The following is a 12,607-nucleotide window of genomic DNA, read 5'->3' as shown; positions in this document are numbered from 1 at the left end:
CTGTGCTGTTCTTTTGTGGTGGAACTTTCAGCAAGGTATTTAACTTCTGTGGGATCCACTTTTCCTTCTTTGCTGTAAATTCTCTATCCCTAAATCTTTACATAACTGGCTTCTTCTTGTCTTTCACATCTCAACTTGAATATCACCTTATTAGAGAGACCTTCCAGACCATCATTTGGAGTTTTCAACCCCCTATCTGTATTATATTGCTCTACCTTTTCTTTATAGCACCATTATCTGATATTATCTTGTTTCATGGATTTGTTGTGTGTGTGTGTTTTCTTTTTTTGTCTGTCTCTTCAAAGACCAAGGATATTCTTTTCATCATTGCTGTATTTCCACTGCTGGAATAGTACCTGACACACAGGAGGTACTCAATAAATGTTGAATAAATGAAAGGCTGAATAAATGCCCTGTCTAAATCATAGCTTTTCCATGAAGGCAAAATTATATGTAATGTATATAGATGTGAATTGAAAACTAAAAAGTACCCCACAGATAGAAACTTGTAACCTAGTAATCTCCTTGACCACTATTTCCCTGACACTAACTAAGGTACAATTTTCAGTTCTACCTTTCCTGATCTAAGGTATGAAAAACTTAAAACAAGTTGTATGAGTGTGACATCCTGAATTACATCCTTTCAAGTGAGAATGTCCTGTGATCTGATGATACACTAAGAACTTAATGAAGAATGAAGAGCTTTTATTGTTGTCCTTGTTATTTTGTTTAACATTAAAGGTGGGGTTTTTGGTTTTGTTTTTACTTTTGTTTATTTTATTTTATTTTTTTGAGACGGAGTTTTACTCTTTGACTCAGGCTGGAGTGAAGTGGCACGATCTCGGCTCACTGCCACTTCCACCCCCTGGGTTCAAGCAATTCTGCTGCCTCAGCCTCCAAAGTAGCTGGGATTACAGGCGCACGCCACCACGCCTGGCTAATTTTTGTAGTTTTAGTAGAAATGGGGTTTCGCCATGTTGGCCAGGCTGGTCTTGAACTCCTGACCTCAGGTGACCAATTTGCCTCAGCTTCCCAAAGTGCTGGGATTACAGGCATGAGCCACTGTGCCCAACCATTAAAGGTGTTTTCTACAGGGATCAAGCAAAACACAAGACATAACCTCAGTATATCCCCATAAATTCTCATTGAGGCTGAAATGGATATAAGGAATACCTGAAGAAACCTATTTATAGAAATTGCTAAGTGTTATATTCCCCTACATGCATAGAATAGGGCTTGGTTCCAGTGCAGGAAGAATTTATCATAAATACTTAATGCAGAGAAAAGATAACATATGTTCTACTGCAGGTATACTTCCTTTTAATGGGAAGATCAAAATTAATGTTAACAACTACAGGAAACAAGGTACTCAGCTGTGAAATGACATGTACTCAGCCACTGTTTGGCAATTGGGTAGTTTTTCTCTAAAAACCTAATCAGCACAGTACAGAATAAGTTGTAGAAGAAAACTGAACTTGCACTGCTTCTCCATTCATTAAGACAGCTCACACTGAGCTCCACACAGCTGGAGCCCCATGCTGAAAACCATCACATTGTACTTTTAGCAAACCTCTTAGATACTGTCCTCAAAATGAAACCCTTTTATAGGAAGGGAGGGAGAAAAAAGTCTAGGAAAAAAAGAAATGTGACAATACTTTGATTTAAAGTTAGAAAAAAAGGTATGAAATAAGTTTGGGCCATTCCTTTAAAAATAACTATAAAAATTTCAGATACCAAATAAAGATAGTTTTGTCCAAAATTTCAAAACGTTAAAAGGAGGTATCTGTATTCTTTAAATGAATCTGGACTTATTTAGCAACTGAATCCTTATGTTTTAACAAGCTTTAGTTTTCAAATAGAGGTCCTGGATTTGATCTTCCAATATTGGAAAACTAATTTCCATAGCCACTATTTTTCCTACAAATCTTTTTAGTTTCAGCTCACATATCAATAAAATAAGAAAGGAGGAAAGTTGATTTGCAGCAAGCTAGTCGTTTAGGTATTTGCTCCAGTAAGTGCTCAATACACATTTAACAAATAAAGGCACCATGGCAGAGGGACAAGAACTCTACAGGGTTGTTTCCCCTTAACTTGGCTCTTGCACAGAATCTCCTTTTCAGAGACCTTACCCATCCTCAGGACTTGAGGGTTCATCTTTGTGGAGTAAGTCTAGAGACCTTAACCTGTTGGCCTGACTTCTCTCCTACTAACATCTAACTAGGTATTTCTGCCTGAGTGTTCCGTTGTACCTTGAAATTCACACATCGAAAACACTGGTTCACCTTCTCACCTTACCTCGCAAATTATCTCTCATGTGTCTCTTCCTTTTCTGTTAATGGTATAATTGTTTCAGAAACACAGGCTCCAATCCTTAGATTCTTATTTGAGCTCCTCCTGTCCTTAACCGGTTCAATAGTGCTGTTAATTTCACTTCAAGTGTTTCAAATCTGCCATTTTCTTCTCACTCATTAGCTTAATATAGGCCCATCTCTTATCATACCTGACTTCACTGGGTTCAGTTGCACAAACCTGTTCTTCAATGCCATTTTCTGAGCTGGCTCTGATGTCTCTGAGCCTCATTTTTCTTGTTTTAACTCATTTTGCATTTGTTTTCATTCACTTTGCGTATTGCTGCCCAATTTCCAATCTAAAGGATTTTTATTTTGTTTTGTTTTGTTTTGTTTTTCACTTACCTGTTAAAAAATAATAAATGCCTTCTGTTGTTTCCAAGTCCAAATTCCTTAGACTGTTATTTGAGGCTATCCATAATCTGGCCCTCTTTTGTCCATACAACCTTATTTGTTACTACTTCCCTACATGAAAGACTCTCAACCAGGCCAATCTACTGAACCTTGCTCATGCCATCACCTTACCTGAATGCCCTTTCCAGTTGCCCTCTACTGAAATTTTACTTCTCCATAGCAAATATTAGTTTCCTTGTTTTGTTTGTTAGCTGATCAGAGTTTATTCCAACTTTAATGACAATACATTTTCTTTTCATTGAACTATCTCTTCTTCTCTCTATACTGTGCTCTGGGATTGTTATCAAGACTTTTCCCCCTCCCCTATCCAGGAGGCCAGCAATGCAACCCTGCCATGACCAACCAGATTCTTCCTTCTGGGAAGTGGAATTTTGAACAGAAGGCCAGCAGACTGGAAATGGTAGGAACTCATTTATTCCAGTGGAGGTAACTTCAGAGACTGTTGAGTATTTCTTGCTATTTAGATCTCTAGGGTTATCTTGTCTTCTGACTTTTCCAAATTCAGACCTCTGGACTATCTGTTGATTCTATGAGAACTTCCATATTCTTCCAGAAAACTCTTTTTTATTAGAGAAATAATTTATGTTGTTTGCAATAAAATTTTAAATTAAGTCACCATTTTTAAGGCCGCACTTGAACTCTTCCTGCCACACGAAGTCCTTCCTGAGCACCCCAGGTCACAGTGATCAACCCATCAGGTGAGCATGGATAGATTTTAACATCTGATCCATTCCTTTAGCATGTCTCGGTCAGTCATTAAAATACTTACTGACCATGAACTATGAATCCCACTCTGTGCTACCATATAATTTTTAAAAAGTGTGTTATCTCTCTCGCTCTCTCTTTTTAGGAGAACAGCTTAGTTTTATTAGTAGACAATTGTTTTCTTCAAAGTCAGTGCTGACACAAACATAAATGTTTCTCACTTGGTGCCTGACATGTGCAGAAAACACATTTTTTTCTTACTGATTGACAAAAGTTGTCTCTCCCATCAAAGATGTTTAAGGAGAATATCACTACAATAACAGGACTACTTGGTACTAACTAAATTAATAAAAATACAATAACTAAGAACATAAAATATAGTTCTAAAGAACTCTTCATCACATTCTAACTTGCTTGCCTAGATAGTTTTAATAGCAAAACCATCGGTTAATGTGCTACTTTCCAGAAGTTGAGTGTGGAATCTCATCTTTTAGTAGATAGCATTGCCATTTTCCTGAATTAATTTGAAAGATTCTCAAGACTTCAACCATCTTATCCCTAAGAGCTGTCATTAGCATCATTCAAGCACACTGTCACCTAGTTCATTTGAAAATGTAAGAGCCAGGCAGTGCAGTAGGTTTATTTAACTCTCAACTCCACATCCTATTTTAAATATAATTGGGAGTGGGAGGTAGGGGAAGAATTAATGTAAGCTTCTGTATTTAACAACAACAACAAAAACCTTAAATAACTACCAAGCAACCATTCATAGAATCATTGGGATCCTGGCTGTTATTCTATCTATGGGGCAATCATGGATATAAAGCAATGAGGAATACTGGGTAAGAATATCTTGAAGAGTGGAAGAGAGAATAAAGAAAAGAAAGCACCTACCTTCTTTTCCAGTCTATCAATTAATTTCTGGAGTCTATTTATCTGGATCATCCACTGGTTGTCTTCTTCTAATAAGCCTGGGGCCAGGGAGAATCATGAGGGCAATATGTTAAACTTTAGACAGAGAAGAAATACTTGGTTATATCAGAGCTTTCCTTCAACCCTGAAGGAAGGATGCAGTGTCACTGACAGGTCATTTTTTAAATGTATTCATGAGTGCTTTCTAAGGTATTGATTTCCATAGATCCATGCATCCCAGGGGTTCACTTCCACAGGTCTGTTTTTTATGTAATTGCCTATCTGGCCTTTGATATTCAAAGAAAAGATCCTGCTGAGCCATTTACAAAACCCCATGATGTAGTTTGTTTTCTTTTGCAAAAAGGAAAGCATCAATCAACAATTCTAAACTTACTTGTAGGGCAGTGGCAAGAGCCAGTGAAATCATATCCCTGACCATAGCAAGGTGTAAATTGCTACGATCAAAAAGAAGCATAAAGGCAAGATAGCTGGTGTCTCCTTTCCCAGGAACTAACTTGAGTATACATACATGGGCTCTATAATCATGGCATAGTGGTTAAGAGTAAAGACTGGAGCCTGTTGATCTATATTCATATATATGATATAAACATACATATGTATTTATAGGTATGGAGTGTGTGTGTGTGTGTGTATCTAGTACCAAGTTAAACATTATAGAAGTTCTTCTACTATTATTGTTTTTATCAACATTATTATGCAAAGGGAAGAGTTATGATCTAAGCCCGTGCACAAACATCCTGGCATATTTGTGTATACTGATTGTAGCTTAATAAAAATGTTTTCATAGGCATTTGCTGAAGTAGTATTGTTTAATATTTCTTGAAATAAGAATGTGATTGAATTCAAGACTATAAAGCCTTGTGTTAGCTTTGAATACAATAAAGACAAGAACTAAATTATAAAGGGAGAGTGATGTCATCAGAATTTACTTCTCCACCTGCCTTCTTGGAGGTAGCACCTTTCAAAACCCACCAAATTATGATGTAAAAATGAGCATTGGTGTTGCCACAAAGAAGTGGCTACAAAAAAAAAGGAGAGAGAGAGAGAAAAAAGAAAGGGGCTGATTGGAGAAAATATTATAAATATATTAATAAAATTTATATGTTTTAAAATTCTAATACAATATTTCTAATCTGGGTTATTCCCAAAATAATTTAAGGTGGCTGTCACATCAAAGGCCCAAGGAAAGATATTTTGGACTATTTTCTAAAGGTTAAAATGGAAAGAACAATCTATATGTTACTTCCAGAGCTTAGCATTGTCATTTTCTAGTTGCATATGGTAGATCGTATTATTTTTCCCAATTCTTCACTTTTTTCCTGTTATAGAAGTATCTGTATATACCCTTGCACCACAACTTTGCAGTATCTCCTGTTATAGTGGATGAAGCACATTTCCCTTCCCCATTGTTACTGTGCTTGACATGTGACTTGTTTGGCCAGTGGAGAAATAGCAGACAAGATGCACACAGTACATAAAACAATGGTTTTCAATATGCATGTATAATTTTGGGCTGGCTGCATGTGCTTCTGACACCCACTAGGAAAAGAAAATGCTCCAGTTGCTGCTTATTCCAGAAGGAGGCTACATGAAGAGTGGGGCCAATCTCAACCTACATACAGCCTGGAACCACATCCAACTGAAATTGCCCAAATCACCAACCATAGACTCATGAGAGAGAAAAACAAGTATCTATGAGTGTAACCATCAAGATTTTAAGGTTGCTTCACAATAAAAATGGACTAATATTCCATATGACCTTGGACAAATCATTTAACTTCCCAGGCTTGTTTCCTTACCTGTGAAATGGAGAAATAGGGACATTAACATCTATTTTATCAGGTGTCAAGATAAAATAAGGCTTTATTCATGAAAATACTCTGAAATTGTTCAAGTACAGCTGGTGAAAATATAAAATATAGGTTATACCTTGATTTTCTGAATATTAGATATTTAAAGACTCATTTGTGTTAAAATGACATGTTCAAGTGACATATGTACATGTATATATGCATGCTTTATAAAAATTACTCCAATATTTAGCAACATGAGTTTGCATATTTCAAACTGATTTAAAAATGGTTATAAGTGACACAGTTAAAATTTAATAACCTAACAATTACGAGTATGGTTTAGCCCAGTAAATCTTACATCACATTACAAACTTCAAAAATACCAGCTATGACTAATCCTATCATGAAAACAAGGATCCTTTCCCCAAATGAACTTAGGATATGCTTAGGGAGGCTTGGAGATCTAGAGCATATTACGATAGAGCCTCTTTATTTCAAGATGATGGGGAGTTCTTTTTTTTTTTTTTTTTTTTTTTTTGAGACAGAGTCTCGCTCTGTCGCCCAGGCTGGAGTGCAGTGGCGCGATCTCGGCTCACTGCAAGCTCGGCCTCCCGGGTTCACGCCATTCTCCTGCCTCAGCCTCCCGAGTAGCTGGGACTACAGGCGCCCACAACCGCGCCCGGCTAATTTTTTGTATTTTTAGTAGAGACGGGGTTTCACCGTGGTCTCGATCTCCTGACCTTGTGATCCGCCCGCCTCGGCCTCCCAAAGTGCTGGGATTACAGGCGTGAGCCACCGCGCCCGGCCGATGGGGAGTTCTTATAGACGTCAAGTCTTTTAGATGCTAGCTGATGGAACTGCTGCCTTCCCTGTTCACCATCTCTGTGTGCTTTCCAGGAACAACTGCTAGGATTCTGACCGTGCTGATTTTAGGCTCACCACCCCAGTTCTTCATACCCTACACCCTTCACTGCTTCCGTCTCAAACTTACTTGGTATAAGGAAAGTGTTCCATTACTATTGTCTTATCTGTTGTTTGTTAAAATAATCAATTGGAAAACACAAGATAAACTGACTTTGACAAAGAGAAACAAATGAAGGGTATGTTACCTGGACCGCTGACATTAAACTGAGGGCTGTTTGGGGAGAAGCTGTTGTGTCTCTGGATTCGGCGGCTTGATCGTTTTCCAGGCCATTGAATTGACAGGACTTCTGGCTTGGCTGGCCCTTGCCTTAATCAACAGAGATAACATTTAACCTTAACGTTAGTGCTTCAGTCTCTTCCCTCAGGGAACAGATCTTCATGCGTCAGTCACAAAGGTTTTCTAGTGCAGTGGAATGAAAACTTATGAGAATGACTGCTTGTAAACGCTCTAGAAACCAACATAATTTGGTACTACAGTATGTGAACATAAGAAAGAGAATTCGGAGCTTTCTCTATTCTTAAAATTCTGAGTAAAAACTGTAATTTAAGGCAGGCTTTTTTGCTTTGTTGGTCAACCTTCAATGGAAAAACGTGTATGCAGCTATTGTATTTTGTTTAGTTTGAAAACACTTATGGAGTTTTTTCAGTTTTTAATTTTTTGGATCAAAGCTATACATCCATACATTTTTAGGAGTCAAATGATTCTATAAATCTTATTTCAACAAACAGGAGCTCCCTCCTTTCACCCCCATATCCCCACTCCTCTTTCAAAAGGGCAACACTTTTTAGCATGTGTTTACTTTCATATCAGTATATGTTATGATATGAAAGTAGTATATATTAAAATATATATTATATGCAGTATATGTTATATACTATATACAGTATATGTTATATACTGATATGAAAGTAAACACCTCCTAAATTATCAGTATATAACACGCTTAATTGGTATGTCTATAATTTTTAGTTTTAGGCTTTATAAAACTTCACAATATGAAAAGCTCAGGCCAATGATATACAAATGGAAATGTTGTAAGAAATTTACATGAAGGCTGCTTAAAAGTACAGATTCAGCTAGAAGGGAGCCCTTTTGTCTTTCCTTAATCTTCTTTCCTGGTTGGAATGTGAATATGGTAGCTTGATCTTCAACAAACATCTTGGTCTATGAGGCAAACTTGGGAATAGTTTATTATATTAATATGCACTTAATATATGAAAAAGAGAGTGTCTATGATAAATCTGTAAGGATGTAATACTTAAGCTGCCTCCAACAAGATTTCTTTATAGGAGATATAATCCCTTCTGTGTAAGATATAATCCTTCTGTGTTTAAGACAGATCTAAGATTAATGTAGTCATCCAAAAATCTTCATTATCTATCAGCTAGGGAAGATTCCTTTAGCCTTTCTCCTGTGTTGGATGACCTCTGATCCCCCTTTTACTAGATTTCATTTTTTTCTTAGTTGACTCCTTTGTTTTGGTGGAAAATATCCCCTAATTGCTTCATAAGAAATGTGCATAATGAAAGGTAAAATTCTTGAAACATTGCATGAATAAACATCTTCCTTACTTTGATGGTTTTATGGAATACAGATTTCTAGACTGCCAATTGTTTTGAAAAATTTGCTGCATTGTGTTCTATCTCCCAGAGTCACTAGTGAAAAATCTAGTGTTTTCTTGATTATTTGCATATGGCCTGGTTTTTCTCTCTGGGAGTTTTTAGATACTTGTCTTTGTTTCCAGTATTGTGAAACTTCATAATGGTGTGTTTTGTGTTTGACTTTTATTAGCATTATAATGAGCTCTTGGTCTGTTCTATCAAACTGGACACATATATCCAATTCTGACTATTTTTCTTAAATTCTTCCTTTGGTAATTTTTCTGCTTTGTTCTCTTTCCAGAATTGCTATTTTACAAACAGTAGACCTCTTGGACTGAGACTCTAGTTTCCTTATTTCTTATATTTCACCTCTTTGTGGAGATTTCCTCACACTTTTATATTTCAACCTTCTTCAGAGAATGTAATTTTTGCAATCATAATTTCCAAGACCTCTTTTGTGTGCTTTGAATCTTATTTTTAAAGCATTCTATCCTTAATTCATAAATGCAGTATCTTTTCTTTAGTTTTTGAAGGTATTGAAAATCTTTTGAAAGTTTTTGTCTGCTCTCTGGATTATCTGCTTCTTCCAAGTTTCTTTTCTTGTGTTTGATTTGTCCTTTTGGTTGACCCCACACATTTTAGAAGGAAGAACTACAAGTCTGACTGGAACCTCTTTGTTTGTGGCAGGGATTGCCAACTTGCAGTTTTCACTGTAAAGTGGCCTGACCGGGCCTATTCTTCAGGGAACCCTGACCATTGGCATTGTTAAGTATTTTCTCTGGGATTAATTACATCCCTCAAAGAAGCATGCCCCAACTGGAGGGTCTGAGCCCTGTTGTTAGTACTCTGGGAGTACAATATATGAAGGAGATTTCACATCTCACTCTTCAATATGTCAACTTTCAGTTAGTGTCTCCTTTGTTAGTATTGTGCCCTATCAGCTGTGCCAGGTATACATCTGCTCACCTTCTCCAGACAGATTATCTCTGGGGTTCTTCAAGGATCAGGTAGGAGCAGTCACTAGATAGCACTGGGTGGAGCTTCCAGCAATATATCAGCCCTACCTTCACCTTCATTTTCAGTTCCACATGGGACAGCCAAGTTTTGAGCTTTTCTGAGGTTCTGTGATACCAAATATATTGTATCTTGGCTTCTTACATTGCCTGCTTCAGTTTCAGCTTTCTCAGAGCTTCTAAATCAACTTCCACTAGATTCACCTCTCCACATTCCAAGTTTCTGTCCCTTTGGCTCTTCTTCTATTCTTATTTTTACAGGTTAATGCCTCCTTTTATCCAGGTACTTTTAATATAATGTTTTGAAGGGTTTAGAGAGAGAGCAAAAGAAATTATATGTTTAATCTTCAATCTTTAACTAAATCTCCCTATGAATTTTTCTACGGTATAAAAAAATCCAAGTTCTTGGCCAGGCACAGTGGCTCACACCTGTAATCCCAGCACTTTGGGAGGCTGAGGCAGGGGGATCACCTGAGGTCAGGAGTTCGAGACCAGCTTGGCCAACCCAGTGAAACCCCGTCTCTACTAAAAATACAAAAATTTGCCGGGCGTGGTGGCAGACACCTGTAATCCCAGCTACTTTGGAGGCTGAGGCAGGAGAATTGCTTGAAACTGGGAGGTGGAGGTTGCAGTGAGCCGAGATCACGCCACTGCACTACATCATGGGTGACAAAGTGAGACTCCATCTCAAAAAAAAAAAAAAAAAAAATTCCAAGTTTTTAGCAGCTTTGGTGGTCGGGGGGTAGGTGATTAGAGCAATCCTTCTCTACATTCAAGCTAAGGAAATCTAAGCTGTCTAAACTTTTATAACCGCCTGTAAGTGAAATTAAAGCTGTTCCTTACTTCTATAATAGACAACTATCAAAAGGAGAAAAATAACTTTCAAGTCAAGAAACAATTAATTACATTCCTGGATATAGAAAAACTTTGGGAAATAGAGCAAATTTGCAGATTCCTTTATAAAAAGGAAATCCATATATAATGAAAACTGTGTTCCCAGAAATTTAGTTTGTGAGGAAGAGAGGTTTATGTAAGAGAACAGGGGACCTCTAGAGGGAAACTTCCATATGACATACTTATTATTCTTGTCATTAGCTATAGGTACTTTCTGAACACATGGGATTAATGTAATTCACATTTAGTCAGTTTGCCAGGGAAGACACAAAGAGTGTTGTAGCATGCCATCTGGAAATTCCACCTCTGTGGCATTCCAGCTGTATACATCCCTTCTCTCTCAGTTATCCATTTTCACGTGAATAGACACAGACATTTTGCCCAACATGGCATGTCTACCTCATTACTGCAGGATGAATGATACTGTGTGATTCTCCCCTGGGGCTGAGAGATGGAATAGATGACTTCCCTAAATTTGCTATATTCCAAGGAGTCTTTATATCCCTAGGTTTCACAAATATTAAATCCCAAGGTAATGTTGATGCTGAAGGGAAAGCAAATTATCACAAGGCTGGAGATTTTAATGATACCTGCAGGTTGCAACTATTTATTTATTTATTTATTTTGAAATAGAGTTTCGCTCTTGTTGTCCAGGCTGGAGTGCAGTGGCGCAATCTCTGCTTACTGCAACCTCCGCCTCCTGGGTTCAAGTGATTCTCCTGCCTCAGCCTCCCGAGTAGCTGGGATTACAGCTATCTGCCACCACACCCGGCTAATTTTTTGTATTTTTAGTAGAGACGGGGTTTCATCATGTTGGCCAGGCTGGTCTCGAACTCCTGTCCTCAGGTGATCCACCTGCCTTGGCCTCCTAAAGTGCAGAGATTACAGCCATCATGCCTGACCAGCAGGTTGTAACTTCTTGACTGTGAAGGGCATCACAAAATCTTCCTTTCTAACATAAAATACTGATGAATTGGCTGGGCATGGTGACTCAAGCCTGTAATCCCAGCACTTTGGAGGCCGACGCAGGTAGATCACCTGAGGTCAGGAGTTCGAGTCCAGCCTGGCTGATGTGGTGAAACCCTATCTGTACTAAAAATACAAAAATTAGCTGGGCGTGGTGGTGGGTGCCTGTAGTCCCAGTTACTCAGGAGGCTGAGACAGGAGAATTGCTTGAACTCGGGAAGCGGAAGTTGCAGCGAACCGATTTTGCCTCATTGTACTCCAGCCTGGGTGACAGAGTGAGACTTTGTCTCAAAACAAACAAACAAACAAAAAACTGGTGAATTTTTGTTTGCATCTGTCTAGCTTTTAAGATCTTTCTGAACCCCAGATGACTGTTAGATTGGTCTCCTCAGTGTCCTGGGTCCTCACTAACTGCTTCTCTGCAGCACTCCTTTCACCTAGAATTCCTTTCATTCATTCACTTTCATATCTTTGTCATGCAGTTGTAGTAAGTAGAGGGGACTTATGCAAATCTATGCCATCTAAAAACTCAGTGTCTAATGGGGGAGATAAACAAGGAAGGGGCTGAGATAAGTAGATATAAAAGAGGGCACTATGGGAATACATGGTAGTGAGGTGGGAAGTATAAATGAGCAGTGAAGGCTTCCCAGAGAAAGAACTGTCCAATCAGTGACAAGACAGGCGAGCAGAAGTGAGCCAGATGAGAGATGGGTAACATGAGGTGGGTGAGGCGGATCCCTCTAGAGAGAATCTCATTCTGCCTTTCAAATTCATCCTAAAGGTCCAGTTAGAGTCTTGTCTTCCCATCAGGCTTTTTCACTGGTCTCTTAATTGACATCATAGGAAAGGTATAGTTTTCCTTTCTCTATCTTTTCCTCACTGATGAAGGTCCCAGGGCTCTCCCCAATTTTGGTGGCCAGCTGATAAAAAGATACAACCTTGAGAGAGGAGACACAGCCCCTTTGGGTTTGGGCCTAATTCACGTGCTTCAGTATGGTTCATCAGATATTATGGG

At 38.3% G+C, this 12,607-nt stretch overlaps 1 protein-coding gene across 1 annotated transcript in view; it reads right to left on the bottom strand.

Moving 5' to 3' along the window:
* The window catches only part of NECAB1 (N-terminal EF-hand calcium binding protein 1), a 172,887-nt gene that overhangs the window by 24,291 nt on the left and 135,989 nt on the right, over positions 1–12,607 (bottom strand). The window contains exons 7-8 of the mRNA XM_025393724.1: positions 7,303–7,424; positions 4,362–4,438 (exon numbers count right to left, since the gene is read on the bottom strand). Coding sequence (XP_025249509.1) covers positions 4,362–4,438; positions 7,303–7,424 — 199 coding nt within the window. The remainder of the gene's footprint in view (positions 1–4,361; positions 4,439–7,302; positions 7,425–12,607) is intronic.

Source organism: Theropithecus gelada, chromosome 8, assembly GCF_003255815.1.
Source record: "Theropithecus gelada isolate Dixy chromosome 8, Tgel_1.0, whole genome shotgun sequence".
Taxonomy (NCBI): domain Eukaryota; kingdom Metazoa; phylum Chordata; class Mammalia; order Primates; family Cercopithecidae; genus Theropithecus; species Theropithecus gelada.
Note: the sequence above shows the minus strand (reverse complement) of the source record. Positions and strands in the feature narration are given on the sequence as shown.